The sequence below is a fragment of the Artibeus jamaicensis genome, unplaced genomic scaffold (genome assembly GCF_021234435.1).
Source record: "Artibeus jamaicensis isolate MK-2021 breed Jamaican fruit bat unplaced genomic scaffold, CSHL_Jam_final contig_252, whole genome shotgun sequence".
Taxonomy (NCBI): Eukaryota; Metazoa; Chordata; class Mammalia; order Chiroptera; family Phyllostomidae; genus Artibeus; species Artibeus jamaicensis.
The window spans coordinates 2,541,051-2,567,922 of NW_026521538.1; the positions used below are offsets into that span (position 1 = coordinate 2,541,051).

General features: G+C 36.3%; 1 protein-coding gene across 7 annotated transcripts in view; it reads left to right on the forward strand.

Annotated features, from left to right (window-relative positions):
• R3HCC1L (R3H domain and coiled-coil containing 1 like) overlaps positions 1–26,872 on the forward strand; it is an 89,294-nt gene that overhangs the window by 50,183 nt on the left and 12,239 nt on the right. For all 7 annotated transcript variants that reach the window (XM_037138972.2, XM_037138975.2, XM_037138977.2 and 4 more), the window contains 3 exons: positions 826–907; positions 1,743–3,556; positions 23,481–23,656. In XM_037138972.2, the coding sequence (XP_036994867.2) occupies positions 1,757–3,556; positions 23,481–23,656 (1,976 nt within the window). In that variant the 5' untranslated portion in view covers positions 826–907; positions 1,743–1,756. The remainder of the gene's footprint in view (positions 1–825; positions 908–1,742; positions 3,557–23,480; positions 23,657–26,872) is intronic.

Sequence of the window (26,872 nt, forward strand, 5' to 3'; positions counted from 1 at the left end):
AACATAGCTAGTATTAAAATTTAAATTGCATAGCTTACTATTATTAATAGATGACATTTATAAAAAATACCAAATACTCAAAATTCATTGCTTTACAGTTATTTTACTACATAATACCATGATCAATGACCTTGAATTATTTTTGTATATTGTACCTTTATAGTTGAAATACTGTGTCATGTGCTACTGTGAATCTTTTCCTGTTCTTGTGTTCAGTGATGTCACAGTGATGTCTTAAAATTAGCCAGGGTGGGAATATTTACACCACAGAATTTGGCAAATGTTAAAAATCCAAGCTTGATAATTATTTATTGATTACCTAGACTTTAAGTGATGGAGAAAATGATAATAACACAAACTTAAATGTGTCATGCCTTTAGTTATTACATTGTGCATAGCTCAGAAATTGAGGATATATTCTTTGATTCAAAAATGATTATCACTTCACATTGTTGATATTACTGACATAACAAAAATATCAACCAGTACTCCAAACTAGACTTGGAAAAGCCAGTTGCTAAACATTTACCAGCACGCTGCTGGTCGTGGCATACTTGAGTTATTAGCCATAGCACATAATAATGTTAAATTTGAAGCCTTTGATATGCTGTTCCACATGAGAAATAGAATTGTAGAATTTAGTTTTAAGAATGCTTAAAATTAATTCAGACCAATTTATCTTACAGACAGAAATTTGTTCACAATGCATTTAAATGATTCTAGATACATCGTTATCTAAAAATAATGTTGGAGAACTCTAGAAGTAGAATTCTTTTTATATTGAGCTAAACTTTTTTTCTTTCTTCTTTTTTAAATTTCTACCAGTTGGTTCTGGAACTGCCTTCTAGAGAAATACAGAAGCATAGAAACCTAGAAGAGAACATTTGTTTGACTATCAGGCATAAAGGTAACTGTGATGTTTCTGTTTAGACCTCTCTGGGCAAGAAGCAGACAGCAGACCGCTTAGTTCCTTCAAACATACATTGTATCATATATTTTCTAGACTCTGTAAACTAAGACTGTGTTGCCTTTCTAAACTTCCACATCACTGTAGTTTAACTTTTACTGGCTTTGTAGATGAAGTTAAAAAAAACCTTTAGATTTTTTGTGTGTGTGTATGGGGGAATTGTATACAAGTCAAGTCTTCTGTATTAGATTCTTTTTAACCCAAAGCAGATCTTGGTGTTTATTCATTCTTCTGTTGTGATGTTACTTTCAGCACAGCATTTCAAATTGTAAAAATGATATTGAATTGTGATTTTACAATTTTTGGTGTCTATTAATCCTATTATGTGTCAGTTGCATACTTGATAAGCACTCAGTGTCTGTTGTTGTTTAACAATAGACACCCAAATTATTGTTTAAAATATTGAACTTCATAGGGCTATAGGAACATAGTTCTCCTTTAAATAACCTTTTCTAAATTTACCTCTATCCATTATCATTACTTTTTGTTTGAGTACACCTATCCACTTTGAATAGATCACATTTTACTGTCTTATGTACAAAATTTCATCATAACATATTTTGTCAGATGTTTGCTAACTGAGATCAAGATATACTATGTCATACTTACTGGCAGGGGAATTACCATGATCCTGGAGGTGGCTTTTTCAGGATCTTTCAACTTCAGGGTTTTTATAGGATGGATTAGTAAGACCTCTACTTACTCTTTAAAAATCTCTTGGTTCAATACAGTGTAATTAGTTTCTGGTGATTAAATCAGTCTCTCTTTCTTGCAGATTGAGGTGGTGCCATGCAGCAAGAAGCAGCAAGATGCAGAGTTCGAACCAGAAGGCCCGACATGGCACTTTATGTTCCTAAAGCTCGAAGGGGTGTAGTACTTCTTAAGACAAGGGATGAGGAAAAAAACTATGGTCTACCTAACTCTTTGGTGAAAGAACAGAAGGAAGATTCCCTCTCCCAGAAGATCTTTAGAGATAAACCTGAGGCTCAAAGATTAAGTATTTATCCTGATAAAAAAGAGCACAGTCATAGAGAAGGAAAGAAATCTTCAACAAAATTAAGAAAAGACACATGCCTTCAAGACAACAATAAAGATAGGGTTTGTAGTAAGAGGGGAGTGACAGAATCCAAAGAAATATTATCCCAAGAATGTCAGCAAGGAGTGCTAAATTCTGGGACTGTACCTAGTGAACTTTTACAAAGACATTTTAAGCCAAAGAAGGTAGAGTGTTTGGAGGTTGAAACCACAGATGTGACAAGACATGAGAGGTTGCTTCTGTCTCGGTCTTGTTCAGAAATTGGTGAGTCTTCGATTCTAAAGAAGCCATTCCAAAATGTGGAATTCTGTGATTTCAGTAGGCCTGAACTAAATGGGAAAATGTTTGAAAACAGAGGTTTAGAAAGCAGGATCGAAACTGATGCCAAGGTTGTAGAGATGCAATCTCAATTTCCTGGAGTTTATAATTCTGTTTTGAGACCTGAGAGTATGATTGCACCAGTAAATCTAAGCTCTGATTCTGGAACTGTGCAACAAGGCATACAAACATCAGGTGGAATGTTGAAGCTCAGCAGTGGAGGCATGACCACTCTTCCTGTTCCTGGAAGTCCAAAGGGTGTCACTGCTCAAACTTGTGTAGACTTTGAAGCTGAGAATGTTGGTGATATAGCTAACAGTACAGATTTCACCTTGGGTCAGAAAGGCATAGATTCCATTCCTGAGACAATGAGTCACATCTCTTATAAAATGACTTTAGTCAACAAGTTAGAGAGCACAGATGGCATTTTTGATTCACCAATGATTAGAGACTGTGAGAATGACAGCACTGCTAATGAGTTATGTGTAAAGTATGAACCCTCTGAGTCAGCTGCCCTTGCTCATAAAACAGACACGGGTAATGGGTTTAAGACTATAGGTGACATTACAAGTAAGACATGTATGATGGACATTACAGATACCATATCTGACCAAATAACTATAGACAACCCTTGTGTCGTTGCAGTTAGAATAGCTGATGAGGGCTGTAGCAACACAAGTAGTTTCTCAAAATATTTAGAAATGAGTACAGGTATAGCCCCTGTTCATGTAGCTAGAAGTGGGAAAGACACTGAAAATTTCAGCAACCTGACTGCTTGCTCAGATACTTATGCTGAGAGTATTTCGTCTGGTTTCACCGAGTCACCAGGAAAGTTGATAGAGAACTCGTCAGATTTTGCTTCGGCCTTGCCTGTAAAGAAGATTGCTGGTAGTAATTGTAACCTCTTTTTGGACTCTGAACTCAGTGTGTTAAATGGGACAAAAGTGCTTTCAGATAGTGCGTTGGGCAATGATCTGGATTGTACTGGTGATACAACAGAGGCATTGCATGAACTGAAAACTGCTGAAGAGTTCAAATCAAAAGAGGGAGATGACTCAGAGAATATAGAACTTGGTATATCCTTTCCTGATATAGAATCAGTTTCTATAGAGACATCCACGAACCCAAAAGCTACTGAAACTTCTCACATGGAGGGAAGCACTGCTACTGAGGAGAGCTGGGAGTCCATGTTTAATGATGATGGTGACTGCCTGGATCCACGCCTTCTACAAGAGGTATGTATAGTGGAAATTGCTTGATGCTTAGATAATTTGTAGATTCTTAGAACTTTGGATTTGGGGGGTAATTTTGCAGACATTTGTGTACCTTCACAAATTCACTCGTTTACAGCCAGTGTCAGGGTTCCTTCAATAAACTTCTAGGATCGTAGATTGAGAAAAGAATATCTGGTAGATCTTTAAAAAATAAAACATACATAGATATGAGTAATATCTATAATAGCCAAGTCCTGAGTGATCTTAGTGAATAGATTAAAGATGAATTTAGTGAATACTGGCTGTCTGTTTAGGAAGTACAGAGGGAAACTTCTTCAAAGGGGCTTTTCTATGTTGACAAGATGTATCTTACACAGGCCTGTTTGAGGGAAGGAGAATAATTTATTGTTTTATTTTTCCAGTCAATGTTCAGATATTTTTAGACACATAGAGCAAAAGAAATAGAGAAGACAAGAGTAAACTAAAGGAAGATATGGGGTTTTTTTTTTAAGTTGTTTATGCTGAGTTAAAGAATAAGTGATTATTGAGTCTGTATAGAAAATATAAGTGAATAATGACGTGCTGGCTGATTAGAGTTCATAAATACAAACTGTTAAATTCTTGAAGGCCTCTTACAAATTACCTAGTTCAGTCTTTTTATATTCTTAATTTAGACCTGCAACATTTAAATTCCTTACTGTAAATAAGAACCACTCCCCTTTCATTCCTTATAGTGGGTTTGTATAACCTTTGCCTGAAAAGGGAAAAAATTGATTTCCCTATAAAATCTCTAATTTTATAAATGAGGAAATTAAAGCTTGGTGGTTATATCTTTAGGAAAGGCAGAAACAGGATTACAGTCCAGTTCTGTTTTAATCTAATGTTTATGTTCTTTCTATCAGACTACTTCCTTACCTCTAAAATAGAATTCTGTTTGAGTAATTCCAAAGAGGCTTTTAAATAAGTGATGAGTCTTTTGTTTCTGAGAGTTAAACCAGAAGTATGGAAAAATGATCTCATGCATGTGAAAGAGACACATAAGACTGAAGAGATCAGCCCATTGGACAGAACTTTCCAGCACCAAGCAGTTCCTTCTCACTCTTAGGAGGTGTTAGCATGCAAACCTACCAGTACCCGCACTTCTTATAGTCAAATCAGGAAACACTGTGTCCCAAGCATTCCTCAGAAAAAATACAGAGAGCAGAAAGTATCTACAAGTGACATTCATGAACCTCTTGAAGATGCATGAAAATTCTTAAATGTATGTAAAGTTCTTAATAGCTTTCATCAGATTCTCAGAGGGAATGGTTCCCGTAGTATGGTTCCTAGACTAGCAAAATAAGCATCAGTTATATTAGAAATGCAAACTCTTTAGCCCAGCAGTGTGTATATTTACAAGTTTTTCAAGTGATTCTGATGCACATAAAGTAATAATACTGCTCAAAGGTAATACCCATACTTAAATATATCAGAAAGTGAGTGTGGTAACTAGAAATGGCTGTCAGCCCATAATAAGAAAAGCAGTGTTCAGCAGAGATTTTAGACTCAAATTAGATTCAGAAATACCAATAATGGGGGAAGTTGGATGAATATATAGAATTTATTAAGGATTCAAGCATTAAGAAAAGATTTTAATCCGAGACAGGAAGGGGTGTTCACAGGAGTTGGAAAAGGGGCTGACTGCCTAAAGGGAGTAGAAAGCACAGGTACAGATAGGAGAGAGAACAGTTTTCTGCAAAAGAGGCATGTCATACAGAGCCTTTCATACATGGTGGCTCTTAAATATTCACTGAGTAGATGTAAGTTAGAACTCTCTTTTCAGGGTGGCCTCCACGCACTTTTAAAATATTATTGCTGCTAGAACTTGGGTTCTGTGTCGTAGCTTAGGAATGGGTTTTGTATTGAGGGGTGCAGGATTCTGGCAAGTGAATAGTGTTTGAAGTCTTAACACTGTTTAGGTGCAAAAGAATTTAGGCAATTACTCAGTATTTTGAGGAGCCATATAGTACTATAGCCAAAGAGGACACTAGTGTGACCAAAAGCTGGGAATGGCAGGAAATGGAGTATGTAGTGTTTTAACCGAAGACAGCCAGTGTTTGAGTGTTGTGTTTGGATAGCTTTGCAGGTTCTTAGTGTAGAGAGAGAGTCTGTGTTGAGAGATGAGGATGGATAAAAGGAAGAAAGAAGGATATGGATTCAGAATGTTGAAGTGGATCCAACTTTACATTTTGGTCTCGTGCTTTGGGTATTAGAAGATGTAATCATAATAATGTTACTTAAAAGTGTCACAATTCCAATCATTAGTAGTCCTTGGTGACTATTTACACTTAGTTTATTATTTATATTACTCCAAACATACTTCATTAAAGGCTAAACCAGAGTGTCTGCCTACCTTGAAAACTTTCCAACCAAAGATTTTTGGCTTTTTTTTTCCAGCTTGCCTGTTTGTTGACAATGGCTAGACATACGGAGGTTTGTCTAACACTTCTAATAGGCAGAAAAGTATGCTGTAGAGCCGGGTGTGGCAGCCATTGGCATGTGAAGCAGTTTCCTGTGACGTTTGAACCTCTAAAACTGACTAAGGAGTGTTGAGAGCATAGTTAGGTCATTATTGAAGTCCTATAACTGCAACTTTTGATGAGTCTCTGTAGATTACATTTAATTTTCTAAAGCCATGGTATGGGTTGCCCAGAGACTTAAGTAATTGATACAGAAAGGAATGTTGGCAGGACATCTTTTAACCCTCAGATCTTGGTACAAGAACAAATGAATTATTATTGTCTGGATAAAACCTCCATAGTCCCTGTGCCTCTGCTGATCAGCAGACTTACTGGTAGGAGGGTGAGTAGGATACCAGAAATGTAACATTGATGTTGATAGGCACTGGCATCTGGTCCCTTCACTGGCCATGGCTGGCCTTGATTTGAGTATGTAGATAGGGATAAACAATAATGGAAGAGTATCTTTTTGTTACATAATGTATACCATGTATAGAAAATGTAACAGTGGAAAAGAGAAAAGTAAAGAACACTACCTATGCCTTCTGCTTGTGCTGTCCATTTTTATGTAGGCAATCCGAAATTGGAAGGGAAAATTCATAATCCACTAAAGACAAATTACATGAAGTACAAAGGGAGTAAAGTCCTTCATATCCCACCCTTACTAGTTGGTAACCCATCACTTTGCAGGTAAATAATAAATGTTGAGCACTTAGAGTTTGATAAACTATAAATTACAAATAACTAGATATATGAGGTCTGTCCAGAAGATATTCAGCCATGTAATATGAAAAAGACATTTGTTGAAGAAGATGCAAGAGAGAGTTCCAGCCAAGATGAAGGTGTAGGTAGAAACCTTTGTTTCCTCGCACAACCAAAAGGAGGATAACAACCAATCTAAAATCAGTAAACAACCAAAAGTGCCAGGGAATTAAACTGCACGGAACTCTGACAACCACAGAATTAAAGAAACAGTCCAACAGAACAACCAGATGGGTAAGGTGAGGATGGAGAGAACCTGTGTGATGCAGTGGACCATGGGGGCGGGGCTGGCTGCTGCTAGGCACTGGGCAGTGTGGGTGGGGCTAACTTAAGGGGAAACTGAGACTCATAGCTGGCCACAGACTACTGTGGTTGCTGCATGGGAGAAACTCCCTCTCACAGAAGAGTTGGTTGGAAAGTGGACTAGAGAAAGCAGCGGAGCTGCATTGTTCCCTCTCTGGTCCCTCCCCCACAAGTAGCCCCGCAGCTCAGCAAGGAGGGTTGCCCTGCCCTGGTGAATACCTAAGGCCCCACCCCATTACAATTTAACAGAAACATGTGCCCTGAACAAAGAAATAGGGCCAAAACAGAGCAAAACTTCAGAAAGAGAACTAAGCAATGAGGAGCTAGCCAGCCTATCTGATGGAGAGTTCAAAGCCCTAGTAATCAAAATGCTCACAGAAATGATTGAGCTTGGTGAAAAAATGAAAGAACAAATGAAAGATACCCAAAATGAAATAAAGCAAAATATTCAGGGAACCAACAGTGACAGGAAGGAAACCAGGACTCAAATCAATAATTTGGAACAAAAGGGAGAAATAAACATCCAACTTGAACAGAATGAGAAACAAGAATTCAAAAAAATGAAGAGAGACTTTTGAACCTCTGGGACAACTTGAAATGTTTCAATATCCAAATTATAGGGCTGCCAGAAGGAGAAGAACAATAACAAGAAATTGAAAACTTCTTTGAACAAATAATGAAGGAAAACTTCCCCAATCTGGTAAAGGAAATTGACTTCCAGGAAGCCCAGAGAGTCCCAAAGAAGTTGGATCTAAAGAGGAACATATCGATGCACATCATCATTAAGTTACCCAAGATTAAAGATAAGGAGAGACTCTTAAAAGCAGAAAGAGGAAAAAAAAGAGTTATCTACCAAGGAGTGCCCATAAGGTTATCAGCGATTTCTCAAAAGAAATCTTAAGGGGGAGGGATTTTGAGGAACAAGTATGAAAGACACAGAGTTGAGGACTGGGGATGGGGGGAAGAGGGGGAAAAATTACTTGAAAAGTAACTAAATTAAAAAAAAAAATTACAAAAATGTCAAAAAAATAAAAAAAAAAAAAAAGAAATCTTACAGGCAAGAAGAGGCTAGAAAGAAGTACCGTATTTGAAGTCATGAAAAGCAAGGACCTACGTCCAAGAATACTCTAACCAGCAAAACTGTCATTTAGAATGGAAGGGCAGATAAAGTGCTTCCCAGATAAGGTCAGGTTAAAGGAGTTCATCATCACCAAGCCATTATTATATGAAATGTTAAAGGGAGTTATCTAAGAAGAAGAAGATAAAAAATGTGAACAGTAAAAGGACAACAGACCCACAACTATCAACAAATGAACCTGAAAAAAAAGAAAGAAAAATAAAACAAAAACTTAGCAAACAACTAGAACAGGAACAGAATAAGAGAAATGGACATGACATGGAGGGTTTTCAGTGGGGAGGGGGAAGGGAGGAATAGAGGGGAAAAGGTACAGGGAAGAAGAAGCATAAATTGATAGGCATTAAATAGATGGGGAGAGGTAAAAAATGGTATAGGAAACAGAACTCAAAAGAATTTATGTACAACCCAAGGACATGAACTAAGGGGGGATTAAGGAGGGAGATTGGGAAAAGATTATTGGGAGTAGATAATCAATAAAATACATTTAAAAATAAATAAATTGTTTATAAAACCATCCCCCAAAAAGAAGAAAAAGATACAAGAAACATTGTACGTAAGACAGTAATGTCTGAGTTCCCTTCAAAGTAGGCATCTTAGGACTTAACACAGTTCTCCCAATTGCCATCAGCTGCCCTGTTGTATTTTCCTTAATGTCATTGACAGTCTGAAATCTCTTCCCTTTCAAAGGTGATTTTAGTTTTGGGGAAAGCCAGAAGTTGTAGGGCACCAATTCTGGCCTGTATGGGGGCTGAGTCACATGGGAGATTTGATGTTTTATCAAAAACATTCATGAAATGTGATGAATGTAGGCATGTTGTCATAATGAAGCTGCCAATTACCAGTTCCCACAATTGCAGCCATCATCTGAATAGTTTCTGCAGAGGAATGTTTGAGGTTATTGCAAAATTTAAAGAAGATTCGTTGCTCTACCTGCTCAGTCATTTTGAATGTGACGGCCACACAGTACACATTGCTCATTCAGTGGTGTCTACTGCCCCCACTGACTAGTACAGTGAGGTTGTCATTGTTCATGCATGCACATTCAAGTCCACTCTCCTTGGCTGTCAGGTTACGTTGATGTCACGCACACTGTTCTCGTTATATTAACAATGGTTGGACTTTTTCTGGGCAGACCTTGTATATTGTTATTATCACTACTATGTTAAAGGCCAACTTTTTTTCTCTGCTCTGAAATTGTTTATATTTTAGAGAGACAGGATGTAACCATGTGACTGGATAGTTACATAAAATCTGAAGAACAGTTAATATAAAACAACCATATAAGAGATGTCCGAAATCTGAATTTGATTATCTATGAGTAATCTAGACATTGGCTTCAAAAGAGGAATTAATCCTGAGGGTTAAACTGGTTGATACTGTTTCATGTTGGGGAGGCCATAGAACTAAATAAGAGATTATAATTCCCCTCTTCCATTAGATTATTCCATGTTCCTAATTTGTATTTCTATTTTTTATAACAAATATACTTTATTTTTTTGAGCAGTTTTAGGTTTACTAAAAATAATTCAGTGAAACGTATGAAGACTTCTTATATACTCTCTCACTCTTCTGTTGCTATTTCAATTTCTGTTTTTTGTGATATCTTTTGTTAATAGTTCCAGTTCATGTTAACAGACTTAATATTTGATATTTATATTTAAATGTCTGAACTAACATGTTATTGACTGCCTAAGTGGGGATTTATAGGCTTACCTTCCAGAGGCTGTATATTTAATGGAGTCACTTGGGACATCCAGAAAAGAATTTTATTTAATTTGTTTATTGTGCATTTCATTAGTGGATAATGTTCCCTCTTTCTGAGTCAACATTAACTAGAAAGAGGGAACATTAACTAGATTCCATTGTTCACAGTTTGTTTTTTTTTAAACCTAATAACTCCTAAAATTAAAAATCGTCTTCTGAGTTTTGTTAGATTTGTATAATCTGTTGTATAATATTTTTTCCCTCTGAGTCTACATTCAAACCAGCATCATTTTAATTTCTGACCCCTTTTCTCAAAACTAAAAAAAGGTATAAACATTTCTGGGCCTACATTGTTATTAAAAGGAGGGATTCTTGTCTGAAACTTCAGAAATTCCTGATGTGCTTACTCTGTCCCTGGCAATATTTTAGTGAATCCCATGAGATATGGTACATAGGGTATGGTTGGGGCAGATGGCGTTAGGATCAGTGATATAATTCATAATGTTTATTCATTCAATTCATTCACTGTTTAGTGACAGTAGTTAAGGAGGGGAAATGGTAGGGTTGTTGGCAAAGAGAACCAGAGTGTATATCCTACCTTTATCGGGGAAAAAAATAGATGACAACCATATTCAAAAATTAGAAATTTGTGTTAAAATGCCTGGTTAAAGGTCAAAACATACCTTTTGGGAGAATTAAATCTCACCCAAACTTTGATTTGAATTCATTGAATCATTTGTACCAGAAATTGCTTGTAGGCATGCTGGATGACTTCTAGGCATGCTGGGCTTTGGGATGGAGTGTTAGAAAGGAGAAGAGTGAGTGACTCAGCTACAGGCCTGACTGCCGAAGTAGGTAGCCAACAGTGTAAATATATTTAAATTTAGACTTTTGTTGTGATGAATTTGGGGTTAGATTTTAGGTAGGTGTAAGTTGCAATAAGGCCTAAATTTGGGACAGGATATTTGTGTCAATTAGCAACCTTGTATAGAAAGTCTTTGTGGATTGACCAAAGGCTGAGCTTGTTAAGAAAAAGTCACAGAGATTGCCCAGGCAACTCAGCTTAAAGCACCAAGACTATATTTCTGATCCTTCAGATGATGGGTTATACTATTACATTGCTTACCTGGAACAAGAGTGACTCATTTCTTAAACCAGTGGGTTTGAGTCTACAGTTTGAAGGTTAGAAGTTCATATCTATGCCTGTTGCTGAGAGGATCAGGTAGTCAAGGATTAATAATCTATAAAGTAATAACCAAGAAATAATTTTGACATAGGAGAACAAGCCTGGGTGTGATGCAGAATTTTAAATAGCTAAGTAATGGGAGCATAGGAAAAAGTGAATCAGGGACTAGAGAAATCAAGCTAGAAGTGGAATTACAATAAATGCTAAGTTTGTGATTTTTCGTAGGTCCAGTGGATAGCCATTGTCACTGACTATCATAGCAACACCAGAGTTAAGTTTGTCAAGGTTTGTTTGGAAAGTTTCAAACTCCTAGCATCCCCCCATTTGACTTAGTTTTACTATTTCAGGCTAGTTGAGTCTTACATTTCTACTTCATCAAGAGTCCCTTTTCATACAGTTTTTCCAAACATGTTGGGAAGAGGAGTAAGTACAGATGTGTCTCCCTGCCTTCTCAGTCTTCCTCTTAACTGTAAATTTAATCTACTACAGCATTTTCACTATTCAGTGGGTCTATATACATCTTTCAAGAACGCAGCATCGGTCTGCCATGTTAGCCTTTCTGTCCTGTCTGAGTAGGAGCTAGGTCCGTGTCAAATCAGGATACTCAGTCCCTGCCCATTCATGTGTTATTACATTGCCATTCGTGGGAGAGAACTAGGCCTCAAATTTATCCTCTGGTATTGGGGTCAGTTAAATGATCATCTGAACCAATTGATGGGGCACTCTGCATGTCTCATTATTGTAGCTAGCTTTCTTCTTATTACCTTTTGCCCATCTCCTTTTCTGTTTGCTTGTTCATTTTGCTCCTTTCTTTTACTGTGCCTTAATCTAAAGCTATGACCATGGCTTTCCCACACTGGTGATAATCAGTGTTGAGATGTTGCTGTTAGCTGTTGTAGAGAAATCATTACATGGCACCTTTCATGGCATTCTCCCTGTTCATTTTTATAAATGTTTTGAAGCCAAAGTTTGGTTGAATTTGATTGTATCTAAGGTTTTATCCTTCTACTATTGAAAAGGACTACTGCCCAAAGGAGTATAGAAGAGGACTGGAAGCTATAACATATGCTGTATATTAAACATGGTGGTATTATCTTTTTAGGGAACATTTTTTGGATGTTTTTGAAATTTGGATATGAGAAATTTGGAAAGACTTAAAATACATTTTATTTTTTAAAAAGATTTTATATATTTGTTTTTAGAGAAAGGGGAAGGGAGGGGGAAAGGGAGAGAAACATCAGTTTGTGGTTGCCTCTTGCTCACCCCCAACTGGGGACCTGGCCTGCAACCCAGGCATGTGCCCTGACTAGGAATGGACCCAGTGACCCTTTGGTTTGCAGGTGGGTGCTCAATCCACTGAGCCACACCAGCCAGGGCTACTTTCAGTTTTTTAAAGGAGTAGTTTTACTTCCCTACCTGGCAGAGATGGGAGGTTAGTTGCTAAAGCATTTTAACATTCTAGCTTTTATTTTATTCACATTATCGTAGATCAATATGAAAATTATTGGCTGTTATTCTCAATTTTCTGTAGTATTGGAGCACCTTAGATAGAATAAAATTCAGATAATCAAAAGCCTTATTTTTTGTTTATAGCATATGGCTGTTCTCCAACCAAATCTTTTGATTTACCAAGGTTTATAATAAATAATGAAATTTAACATTGATTTTTCTCAGTAGAAAGTGATTTAATGAGCAGCTAAGAAGCAACAGGATAATAGTGGAAGAAAAAAAATAGAACCAAAAGGCTTGAATAACTTAACGTTAGTAATTGAGAATCAGCTGTATGGGTTAATTCTATAAATAATTATGTAAGTAGACATGGGGACATTTGAAGCAACTGCTGTAATGTTATCCCTCCAACTTGCGGTCAAGTTTCTATTGTTTTTGTCCCTGTAATCCCCTCATGCTCCCTGTATTTAAATTTGTTACAGTGATAACTGTAATTTAAAGTGGTTTATTATGTTTAATTGTGTGTAAGTAAAAGAACCCACAGGAATGTTTTTATTCCTGCCTTTTAAGATCTGAGATTGGATTCTATAATAACCCTTGAACTTTAAGGACTAGGAACTAAAATTTTAACTTGTCCAAGAGATAGAGCTATACAAGTCTTTTTTTAAAGGCGAGATGTTAGCATTAAGGGGGAACCTGTAACATAATGTAGCCTAGCCCTCTTGTTTTATAGGTAAGGTAACTGACGCCCCCCAAAAGTTGTTTACTTAGCTAAGGTTATCGCCAAAGTTGGCACTAAAATTCTACTCTCTGGGTTTCATTGAACTGAAAATACGATATTGTAGAATAAATGTCATTATTTTATGTATCGCTAAGAGAGCGATACGATTTAAACTTGCACACAATGCTTACACTTTAGAATTTTAATTTTTGCGTATTGAAAGGACTCTTTTAGACTTAAATTAGTTTCTTTATCATATATCATTCCTTTTTTTTTTTTTTATTTAGTTACTTTTCAAGTACATTTTTTTTCCCTTCCCCCCCCTCCCGGTCTCCCCCCTCCCTCCCATTCCCCCCCCATCCCCAGTCCTCAACTCTGTGTCTTTCATACTTGTTCCTCAAAATCCCTCCCCCTTTTTCCCCTTAAGTTCCCTTCCCTCTCCCCTCTGGTCGCTGCCCACTTGTTCTCTATTTCAGCGTCTTTGTTTTTATTCTGTTTGCTTGTTTGTTTTATTCTTTAGCTTCCTGTCAAAGGTGAGATCATATGGTATTTGTCCTTCAATGCCTGGCCTATTTCACTCAGCATAATGCTTTCCAGTTCCATCCATGTTGTTGCAAAAGGTAGTAGCTCCTTCTTTCTCTCTGCTGCATAAAACACATATATCATTTCTTACATAAGGAAAATGTAGGTGAAATAAATTGGTTAAAATTTTCCTAAAAGTTTATATTTACAGTCCAATTCTTTCTAATAACTTCTTCACTCAATCATTCATCTTTATGCCTTTCTATTCTTAAAGTACTCTGTTATCAAAAACTTAAAAGATACAGCAGCACTTTTTAAAAGAATACATAAAAGAACCAAAAATCATTGTTGCTGGACTCGTAAGTCACCTTTTCACTTATGAACATCTAGCTATTCTTGTGTCTGGGATTTTTTCTCATGCTGCTAACCACCCTATGTGCAGTTTTGGTACTGATACTTTATGCTCACGCACATGAATCTTAGCGATATGCAGTATGGTAGGATACATCCTGATGTCAAACGTGAAAAAATGTGCATCTTAGAATTGATGAAGTATGGTATATATCCAACTGCTAAGTGTTATGATTAGTATAGGGAAGGGTGAAATCACGAAATTTGAGTCAATAGGGAAAGCTTCAAGAGAAGAGATAGATTGAAGGTTCTTAGAGGAGAAGAGGATCAGGAGCAGACAAACCATTCTAGGCTGTGAGAACAGCTTGTAAAAAATACAGTATTCCCAGATTTGGGTCCTAAATTTGTCACTATGAGAAGTTTAGATGATTGATTTTGAAATTTTCTTGTTTTCCTTTGATAATTTCTTCTTTTTTTTTCAGAATTAAAAATTTTTTAATTATATTTTATTGGTTCTGCTATTACAGTTGTCCTGAATTTTCCCCCTTTGATCCCCTTCACCCAGTGCCCCCTACTCCCTTAGGCAGTCCCCGCACCATTGTTCATATCCATGCATCATGAGTATAAGTTCTTTGGCTACTCTATTTCCTATATTGTACTTTACATCCCCATGGCTATTCTGTAACTATCTATTTGTACTTCTTAACCCCCTCACCTCTTCACCCATTCCCCCACACTCCCCTCCTCTCTGGCATCCATCAAAACACTCTCCATATCCATGATTCTGTCTGTTTTTCTTATTTACTTAGGTTGTTTTTTAGATTCAATTGTTGATAGAGATGTATTTTTTTTGCCATTTTATTATTCATAGTTTTGATCTTTTTCTTAAATAAGTCCTTTTAATATTTCATATAATAATGGTTGGTAATGATGAACTCCTTTAGTTGGTTTTTTTTCCTTGTCTGAGAAGTTCTTTATCTGCCCTTCGATTCTAAATGAGAGCTTGATGGTTTTTATCATTTGGTTGTAGGTCCCTGCTTTTCATGACTTTGAATATTTCTTGCTAGTCCCTTCTATCCTGCAGATTTCTTTTGAGAAATCAGATGTCGTAGTCTTATGGGAATTCTCCTGTAGGTAACTAACTTCCTTTCTCTTGCTGCTTTTAAGATTCTCTCTTTATCTTTAACCTTTGGCATTTTGATTATGACATGTCTTGGAGTGGGCCTCTTTGCCTCCATCTTGTTTGGGATTCTGTTTTTCCTATACTGGCATGTCTATTTCTGTCACCAAATTAGGGAAGTTTTATTTCATATGTTTTCGGGTAGGTTTCCAGTTTCTTGCTCTTTCTTTTCTCCTTCTAACACCCCTATGATGAGAATGTTGGAATGCTGGGAGTTGTGCCAGAGGCTACTTATACTATCCTCATTTTTTTGGCTGCTTTTTTTCTTCTTGTTGGTCTGATTGGTTGGTTTTTTTGTTTTGTTTTTGTTTTGGGGGGGTCTTTGTTTTTTCTTCCTTATGTTCCAAATCATTGATTTGATTCTTGGCTTCATCCACTCTACTGTTGTTTCCCTGTAAATTGTTCTTTATTTCAATTAGTGAATCCTTTGTTTCTGACTGGACCTTTTTTATGTTGTCATGGTCCTCACTAAGTTCCCTGAGCATTCTTATAACCAGTGTTTTGAACTCTGCATCTGATAGACTGCTTTTCTCCATTTCATTGGGGCCATGTTTCTTTGTCTCATTTTGGTAGCCTCCCTGTGTTTGTTTCTATGTATTAGGTAGAGTTGCCTTGACTCTGAGTCTTGGTAGTGTGGCCTAATGTAGTAGGTGTCTTGTAGGGTCTAGTGGCACAACCTCCCCTTCCACCCAAGCTGGGTACTCAAGTTGTGCCCTTCATGTGGGCTGAGTACACCCTCCTCTTATAGTTGAGTGTTAGTTGCTGTTGGCAGATCAGTGGGAGGGATTTACCCAGGCCAGTCAGCTGCAAGGATTGGCTATGATCACTTACCACCAACCTCCACCATCTGTGGAAGATCAGTTGTGCAGGGGCAGGGTAGTGGTGTTGCAGCATGGTCTGTAGTTGTCCACTGGGTGTGCAGACTCTGGGATTTCCAAGGTGGGGTAGGCCGAGGTCAGCCTCAACCTCTGTTCTGCCCGGGGCCAACCTGTCTGAGCTATAAAGCAATCTGAAATGGCTGCTACTTGTGCTGGGGTTGGAGATTCCCAGGTGAAGCCAAGCTGTGAATCTAGGCTGGCTGCTACTAGTGCTGGATCTGGGGCTCACTGAGGCCAGCTGTTGCTTGTTTAATAGGATTTAGGAATATGTGAAGCAGGAGCCAAGACCGGCCATTCATATGGAAAAGCAGCTTGGGTGAGCCCGTAAATTGGGTGGGGTGGAGTCTGGGCAGCTCCAAGGTGGGTCAAATGTTGTTAGCCATTGATGGAGTCTCAGATATGGCACCATCTTCCAGACTTTGTGGGGTGAGAATTTAGAAAAGGGACAATGGCCTCTGGTCATCTTGATGCCAGGCACCTCAGTTTCTCCTTCTATGCCACTGGTGCCTTTCAAGCTGTTAACACCAGTTTTGGAGCTCAGAGGGAGTCATCTGAGTAGGTGAGGCCATGTGTGGGTTCTGTAAGAGGAACTGCTTGGGGCTCCACAAATTTCTTCCACTGACTCAATCTCTGTTGCTTTTTGCAGCCAGAGGTTGTGGAGACTTATCTTCTTGGTACTGGAACCCTGGGCTGGGGGGCCCAGTGTGGGTCTTAGACTCCTTGCTCCCAAGATATCCCTCCCAGATTTTTATCCAGTACCTGTGGGTGAGAGACCAGCCCATTCCGCATCTGTGCCCCTCTTACCAGTCTGGATGGATGTGGTAGTTTCTTAGTTGTTGGACTTCTATTCAACTCAATTTCTGGTGGTTCTGAGTGATGGTTGTTGTATATTTTATTTGTAATTTTGATGGGGTTGTTCAAAAAGGCAAGCTATTTCTGCCTGTGCTGCCATCTTGACCAGAAGTATAACTTCTTAATTAAGATTTTCTACATGATTTAAATAACCAGGGCAGTTAAAGTTTATTGATAAAGGGAAAGAAAAGTGTGTCAATTTTTTTTCAAATTTCAGAATGCCTTCCAGAATTATTTTTAAAAATGTATGTTACAAAAATCAAATCCCTATTGATAAGAGCTCTATGTAGAATCAGTCTAGTTAAGCATACATTTGGACAGAGTAATTAACCTGAAGCATGTGTTTTATTTTTTCGACAAATATTTACTGAATATCTAGTTTGTGCAAGATAATGTCCCTGATAGCTGAATTATAGAATCAGAATGTTTATTAGGAAACTAAAACCCAACCTTCCTTTCTAGACTTAACTCCCTGGATTAGTTTGCAGAGGCTGCCAGAACAAAGTGCTACCCCAGACTGGCTGTGGCAAAGTACTACAGAAATCTGTTTTTTCACAATTCTGGAAGCTAGAATTCCAAGATCATGGTGTCAGCAGCGTTGGTTTCTTGTAGGACTCTCCTTGTTTTGTAGATGGCTATCTTTTCTTTGGGTCTTCTCCTGGTCTTCCCTTTGTGTTTGGGTCCAAATATCCTCTTACAAAGATTAAGATTAAGGCTTACCCTGACGACCTTATTTTTAACTTAAGTACCTCTTTAAAGACCTTATCTCCAAATAGAGTCACATTCTAAGGTAGTTGTGGTTAGAACTTGAACATGAATTTGGGGGCAGTAGAATTAGGCCCATAGTACTCACCTAGATCCTCATATTATTTGATGTAACCACACTTAACTATTTAGTGCCTACCACACTCCTTACATGTCTTTGCACACTTTGTTCCTTCTACCTGTGGTACGTTTCTCTGCCTCTTCTATGTATTATTTTCCTACTTGGGCAGTGAAGAAGAGTAAGCAAAATTTGTTATTCTCTATCCACTGGTAGCACTTCCTTTACTTTTAGAACTTTATTACATATTAAAATTCTTTGTTCAATGTTTTTCTTATGTATGCTAAATATATATTAAATGTTGGATGTGGTCAGGTAGTCACAATGAGGTTAGAGAAAGACAGTGATGTTAGAGGAAGAAACAGGTCACAAGAAAGTTAGAGGAAGAGAAAGTTCTAACTATTTGTGTAATGAGCATTATAAAAGTAGCACAGGTGTGATAAATTCTATAGCAGCAGTATAGAGGAGGAGTCAGATTATATACGCTTGAGGGTATTTTGGGGAGAATTAATGGTAGAGGTGGTATTTGAGTATATCTTTGTAGAATATTGTGATATTTTGAGGCGTACAAACTGACAGGTGTCAGCACTTGCAAAATAATGAGACCAAAGCAATAGGCAGGAAGAAACAAAATGTGTTTAGCCATAGTGAGTATTATTCTTTGGTCGGAGTGCAGCATATTATAAGGTAGTAAAACAGAAGGTAGTATATTAGTTTACTGTAGCTGCTGCACTAAATGACCAAAACTAGAGTCTTAAAACAACACATATTTATTATTTTACAGTTCTGGAGATTAGAAGTCCAAAATGGATCTTACTGGACTAACATTAGTTGTTGGCCAGGCTCTGTTCCTTTCTTGAAGCTCTAAGGAAGACTACTTTCTTGCCTTTTGCAGTTTCTAGAGGCTGCCCACATTCCTTGACTCCTGGCCCACCTTCCATCTTCAAAGCCGAGTGGCCGGCTGAGTCTTCTTGTATTATGTCATTCTGACACCACTGCCTCTGAGCTTCTCTGCCTTTAAGGACCCTTGTGATTACACTGGGCATGCCCAGATAATTCAAGGTAATCTCCCTTAAAGTCTGGTGATTAATAATCTTAATTCCATCTACTGCCTTGATTCTTTGCAATGTAACGTGTTCACAGGTTAAGGGAATTAGGATATGGACTTCTTTGAGAGGCCATTATTCTGCCCACCTTCTGTCAGTTGAGGCCAAATCATAGGAGTTTAAAATATAGCCCTTGAAGATTTTTTATAAAAGGATGATGTGATCAAAGCATTGTTTTGGAGTTTAATCTTATAATCTTTTTGCTATTTAGAATATAGAAGTGGAAAGAAATCAGCAACCTGGTGTGGTCTTTCCATTTTTGCCATTGATCCTCCCTCCCTTAGTTCTTCTTCCCTGTTTCTCTTTTTCTTCCTTTCTTCCTCCCAAAATAGTTTGCATTCATAAATGTTTAATCAGAGAGAATTAGTTGTCCTGACCATTGCTACTGACACTGTTTCTGATTCTGTTCACTGTAAGGTCACTTCATTGTGTTACAGGAGAAATACTAGACCTGCAGTCAGGAGACCTGTATTCAAACTTTATCAGTAATTTGATTTGTAATCTTAGGGATATTCTTTCATCTCTGATGCAATTTTTCGTCTTTGTAATTGGGATAATGGTAGCTCATTAGACATGCACATCTGATAGAGATATAAAGATAATTGTATTTCAGAATTACATAGCATAAGAAAGTAACTGACTTGTGATTTCAGAACTTTTTGCTTTTCCTTTTGTATCTCAAAGAACCAAGGATCAAACAAGAAACAATAAAAAAATAATAAAAAGCTCAATGGTTCATGCTTTGTCAACCTTGTACTCTTCCCACCCTTTTTTCCCCTCTACAAATAGGAATCAGGACAATTATATGACAGCAAGTCAGGTGATATGTTACAGACCTGTTTTTAAGACCAGACTACTAGGCTGTAAGAATCTTAAAACCCTCACTTTGGGGAAGATAATTTAGTTGAGTGTTTTTGTTTGTGTGTGTGAAGGAATACACAGATTTTACCTATGCTTTATAAATGGCAAGATAGACCACTGTTTATCTACATCTTATCATAAAATGTTTGTGATTCGTAACTTAAAATTATTTGCTCTGAGTTGTCTACAAACTTTCCATTGACCTATAATATATAAGAATGAACCAAATTCTAAACCTCTTCCTTTTATTGTTGCTCTGTTTCTTAGCCATAAATATACATATATGTATAGTAAGATATATGTGTGTATATGTGTGTGTGTATATATGTCTTACAATATGAAAGTTTCACGTTAATGGCATAGCAAGTGTTGCCTCCATATGTACACATGTCATAGTAAATTTTCCAGTTATGTATAATAGAAATATGATGCAAGCTACAAGTAAATGTGAATCTTGTATATAATTTTAAATTTGCTAGTTACCATATTTAAAAAAGTAAAAAAAACTGGTGAAATTAATAATATATTTTGATTTAATTGATCAAAAATAACATTTCAACATGTAATCATAATGTAAGAAATGATTGAAATATTCTTTTAAAAATTTGTATTAAGTTCTTAAATCCAGTGCATATTTTATACATAAAAAAGTCTCAGTTCAGACTAGCCACATTTCAAGTACTCTTGCTAGATAAGTACTCTTGCAGGTCTTTTGCCAAGTTACCTGCATAATCGGTGCATCACGTCTTAGAGTCTGTCCTTGAAGGTTCTATACTGCCATGTCCCCCTCCCCCTACCACACACACACATACACACACAGTCTTGCTCTGGTTCTCTCTTCCAGCTTCATACCATTCTCTTAGACTTACCCTTTCTATGCCACACATTCCTCCCTCTAATCTGTCAAGGTCCCCTTGCATATTTTACTGTGATTTTCAGGAGAGAACACACCATTAATAGTATGACCTCTTACCTACTATCATACCTCCACAAAAAATTGTTTTACCAGTACAGATGTAAGCTGATCCCAACAATATCCTAACCTTGAGGAAATGAAACTTTGTCATCTTAGTAAAAGATAAGAATCACTGAAAACAGTGGAGTCTCAGTATTAAACTGGCAGGAGTATGTAATTTATAGGCTTTATATCTATTGTTCAATGAAATACAGAATAAGAATTATGTGTTTTGCTAATAGTAACACTTTGTGTTTAATCAGTCCCAGAAGCCAAAATGCTTACTAGTTAGCTTAGAAATAGGATATAATTATACAAATTCAATTTTGCCGTCTAGGTTAGAACAAAAGACCTTAACGAGATTTTTTTTTGTCAGATTATCCTGTCTCTCTTTTCCTTTCTATTTATAATCCGCTTTAAGATTTATATCTTCCAGAGTTTTTTTTATAGTAGTGCATTGTTTACCTCTCACAATACATTATTTAGCCCCAATTTTTAAATGCATGGACACGCGGTGCTTTGTTTTGTTTGTTCATTTGTTTGTTTTTTGCAAAGTAGCTCTGAAAGTCAGTGACAGAAATCCAAAAATGAGATGAAGGAAACAGTTCCATTTACAATAACATAAAAAATGTTTAGGATTAAACTTAACAAAAGACATATAGAACTTGTACTCTGAAAACTGCAAAACATTAGAAGAAATTAAAGAAGACCTAAATAAATGGAAAGACATCCCATGCTCATCTCTTTAATAAAATTAATATAGTTCCCAAATTGATTTACATATTCAACACAATCCCAGCTTCCCTTATTTGTACAAATTGACAAGCTAATCTATATGGAAATGCAAGGAACCCAGGATAACCAAAGTGATTTTGAAAAAGTACAGAGTAGGAAGACTCAAACTTCCTGATTTCAAACCTATTATAATAAAACCCCAGTCATCAAGACAGTGTGGCACTGATAACAGGATGGACTTGCAAGTGATTAAAGACTCCCCTTGTTTCTGGGGCTCTGAGTTATTCTAAACTGATATACCAATACATTCCAGGCTTTTAAGAATTTGTTAAAAGGTTAGCTGATAATCATGCCTGCTTGTGTGGTGGCTACTTCTTGCCATAATCTGCCAAAGGCTAACAGTTTATACATCCTGCTTCTCTTTGGAGGGACTTGTCCTTCATGTGGATTTTGGTTTTCTTTGAAACTCAGCTGTCTAGTGAACTCAAGAAATGTTACGATTTTAACTATCAGCTAGTATTATTGTTACGGTAAGGAGAATATTCTGTTTCTACTTTCTGCATCCTAAGAGTGGAAATAGCTTGACCTATAATAGATTCAGCACTCAGTTAAATTTTGTTTAAAGTAGGTTGAATTCATTGAATACATAGGTTCCAGGTAGTATGCTAAGAATTTACGACATGATTTCATTTGATCCACACTCCTGTCTTTGTGGTATGTTATTATTCCTATATTTTTAGATGTAAAACTGAAGCTTAGTAGAGAAAAAGAACTAGAGGCAGCACAATAAACATAAACATAAATGAATATAAACATTTTTGTTGATTTTACTTATATCACCTTTCCCCTCCCCTCCCTCCTGAATAAAATTCTTGAATCCATTTTTTAGTTCTCCAAGGGAAGGAGATACATCATTGGCATTGCAAGTTCTCATTTTCCCATTTGATGGGAAAGGAGGCACAATATAAAAGAGGGAAAGCTTGAAGGGATCTAGTTGGGCTTTTGATTAACAGTGAGAAGATGCTCTCAGATCTGGAGGCTTTCAGTGGTCAGTACTAGCGTCTGAGTTTTATAATGGGTGAAAGACAAAATGGTTCTCATGGCTTTGTTGCCACTTTGCATTTTCCCCTTCCCCCTTTCCCTTCTGCTTCCAATGTAAAACAGTTAATAGCCTTCAGTTTTTTTCATAGGATAGTCGAATTTTAAGGTGTTTGTTTGTTTGTTTGTTTGTTTGGAAAGAAGATAACCAAATTTCATTGATAAATATGTATGGGAACCCTGCATACATGAGAGAGTCAAGAGACCCTACATACATGAGAGGTTCCTAGAATTTTAACTATTTTTTATTACTGTTAATTCCTTTACTAGTCTGCTACATGAGAATTCCTTTAGGTAACTCTCATGCAAGGGACCTTAAATACGATTATTTGAGCCACTTAAATATGCCTTAACAAATTCCTTTGTAAGCTACAGTCAATAAAAGATGAACTAACAAAATGTTTTCCTTTTTAGCATTTTTTGGTTTTGTTTACTTCTAAAAAAGAAACTGTGAGATGGGTCTGATCAATAAGTTCAAATGAAACAAATGCTATTAATTCATCTCTTCAGCTATTTTCTGAAATTTCATTTTGTAAGATGTAACTCGCCACATTAATCATTCGGCATTTTGTCAGACACTAGTTGATAGATGCAAGTTAAGTTTCATGCGTTGCCTGCCTTTGCTAGAAATTCAGAACCTTTTCAAATATTCCATGTCTATAATATGGTCACTATTACACTTAAGAACAGCTTTAATACAGAGACAATGTTAAAGGTTAAGGAATAGGAACATGGAGACAAGGAAGGTTGTTTAAATATGGGAGGACATTTTATGATGCTCTGGCTTGATGTGGCAGTCACTAATATGCTTTCTCCTATTTAGTTATCAGGGAATATGAAGAATAGAGAAAGTATCCAGGAACCTAGATTTGATTATTACAACAATGAAGTTCCTGATATTGATCTCAGTGATTGTGAATTCCCCCATGTCATTGAAATTTATGACTTCCCCCAAGAATTTCGTACTGAAGACCTCCTACGGGTTTTCTGCAGTTATCAGTAAGTATTTACAAATGGTTGGGGATGTTAGGGAAGATGCCGTTTCTTAAAAACGGCTTCTGAAAATCATCTCTTTTGTTTTCATATCCCTTGGTAACTTTAGCATCAAGTTTGTTTATTGTCTTTTCTAAGTACGTTAGAAGTAGTCTGTATTAGACCACTGTTCTAAGTTCCTTAGAAATTGCAAATAGTCTTTCTAGACCCATTTTAGCTTTTAGGAAGAACAACATTAATGATAACTTCTAAATCTGGTCTCGTGGTACATTTAGTTCATTTATATTTATTATAAATTATTGATATACAGTTGACCCTTGAACAAAATAGGGAGGAGTTAGGAGCACCAACTAACCTATAGAGTCAGAAATCCACATACAACTTTTGACTCTTCGAAAACTTAATTATACTGTTAGGCTACTGTTGACTGAAAGCCTTACTGATAACATAAAAAGTCGATTAATACATATTTTGTATGTTATATGTATTATTTACTGTATTTTTACAATAAAGTAAGCTAGAGAAAAAATTCTGTTAAAATTATAAGAAAGGGATAGTTCATTTACAGTATTGTACTAGATTTATCAATACTATCTTTTTTTTAAAATCACATGTAAGGAAAATGTAAGTTCAAAGGGTCCAGGTGTTCAAGGGTCAGGTGTATTTGGGTGTATGCCTGCCATCTTTTTTTGTGTGTTTACTTGTCCCATCTTTTTCTCCTCTTTCTTGCCTTCTTTTGGATTGATGAGGTATTTTTTTCTCATTCTGTTTTTTTGGGGAAATGATACTCTGTATTTCTTTGGTGGTTACTTCAGAAAGTACAAAATGCATGATTAACTTCTCAGCGGCTAAAATTAATATTTTCACACTCTTACCAAACACTGTAAGGGCTTTTAGCTTCATTCCCCAATTCCATTCTTTACCTCATTCCCTCCTCAATTTATATGCTGTTATGATTGAGCATTTTGATTCTTTTTTTTTCTTTTTCCTTTTAAACTTTCCTTTTTCCTTCATATTATTTTATATATTCAGTATTCAGATTTACTACTTTCTGTGTTCTTTATATATTCTTGCATCTCAAATCTTTCATCTGAAATCTTTTTCTGTATGTCTGGAACGTGATATTTAGCTTTTACTTTAATAATAGTCTGCTGGCAAAAAACTTAGTTGGTTTTTGTTGATTTTTAATGGTTTTTTTCAACTTTGTTCTTTTCTTTATTATTTTTAAATCTTTTTAAACCCTCATCCAAGTGTCTGTTTATTGATTTTAGAGGGGGCAGAAGGGTGAAGAGAAACATTGATCGTTTGCCTCTATACATGCCCTGACTAGGAATTGAACCCACAACCTGTTGGTGTATGGGACAGTGTTCCAATCAGCTAAGCAACCCAGCCGGGGCTCAGCTTAATTATTAAAAGACATTTTTGCTGGATATAGAATTCTAGGTTAGTTATATTTCTCTTAGAAACTTGAAGATATTATTCTACTGTTTCCTGGCTTCTTTGTGGAGTATGAGAAGTCAGTTTACAGTTTTAACAACTGTGGCTCCTGAATGTCATTTTTATTTTTCTCTTTGGATTAAGGTTTTCTCTTTTCCTTGGTGGGGTTTTTTTTGTTTTGTTTTTGTTTTTTTGTTTTGTTTTTTTTTTCATTTTCCATATGATGTGCATTAGTGTTTCCTTTTATTTATTTTTTTTGAGATTATTTTAGCATCTTAAATCAGTGAATTTTTTTCATTGGTTTTAGGGAGCACTCAGGTATTACCTCTTTAATTATTGCCTCTGTGGCAGTTTCTCTCTTTCACATTCTCTAAGATGCCAATTAAATGTATATTAGACCTCTCAGTTAATTCTCATGTAACCTCTCATATTTTCCATCTCTTTGTTCCATTCTGAGTAATTTCTTTAGCTCTAGTTTCCAGTTCACTACTTTTTTCTTCAGTTGTGTTTAATTTGCTGTTAAATCTGCCCACTGAATTTTTAGATTTCATTTTATGGTGTTTAATTTTCAAAGTTCTCTATCTTTTTCAAATCTGTGTGGTTAATTTCTGGTTTCTTGTTTTCTCTAAATGTTTTCAAGATTAAAAAAAATTAGGTATATTAAACATAGACCTTCTGTAGTTTGTATCTGGTAAATACTTTACCTGAAGTCCTTTTAGTTCTATTTCTGAAAATTCTTACTCATAGTGCATTGCTTTTTGGGGGATTTAGTTCTTTTTTACACCACGAGCTGCCCATTTTCCTTAGAATTTTATTTATGGGAATTGAGGCCTACAGTGAAAGAAGAGGATTTCTCCTGAAAGGACTTTTTTTTTTCCCCTTTCTGCTAAGCACCAAGGGCACTAACAGTCTAGGAGCACTGTAAATTAAATTATTGATTTGAGGTTATTTTGACCACTCAGAAATGGCCAAGTAGAGATGATAAAAAATGATTGTTACATGTCTCAACTAGTTTATTTTAACAACACTTATTAAGTGTCCATTCACTTGACAGTCTTTGATGTTTTGATGTAAGAAGTAGTGCCAAGGCCTTTTTAAAAAAGCTGTTGGTCTGTTGGTAGAAGCGTTCTTCTTGTACGTCACTGTCATATATTTCAGTTTCATTTAAGTGGAGCAAGGACTTCACCATACCTTCAGAGTCATCTAGTGTGTATTGCTAATAGGGTAAACTGTTTTCTTTGTCTTTTATAACTGTTTTGCCCAAATATAATTGTTAGTAGTTTTTTTAGTGACTTCACCTTTCTCTGGTCTTCCAAAGCATTTAACTCTAAGGTTTTATAGACATGGCAAATCTTCTATTTCACACTCACATTTCACTGGTTTAACCATTTCACTGGTTTTGTGCAATTAAATTACACAGTGAAATATAAATTAAAACTGATGTAAGTGGGTTTGAAAACAGTTGCACTGACTCTAGGTATGTGCATCATTCCTAAATATATAGGAGAAGGTGAAGAATCAGAAACATACCTCTGTGTCTGTAACTTGTAAGAAAAAACAATAAGCTCCAGAAATAAAGAAATAGTTTAGGAAGAATATTATGAAAAGATTTTCAGGATCTGAAAGAAACTTAATACCAAGGGAAGAATTATACTCTAATGTTCCAATCTTGATAGTAAAAATGAATCAGGTTTATTGTCTGATATTACAATTTTAAACTTAAAATTCAATTCTTGTACCTGTTGAATTTGTAAGATTTTATATCAGGATAGCCTCAAACTTTTA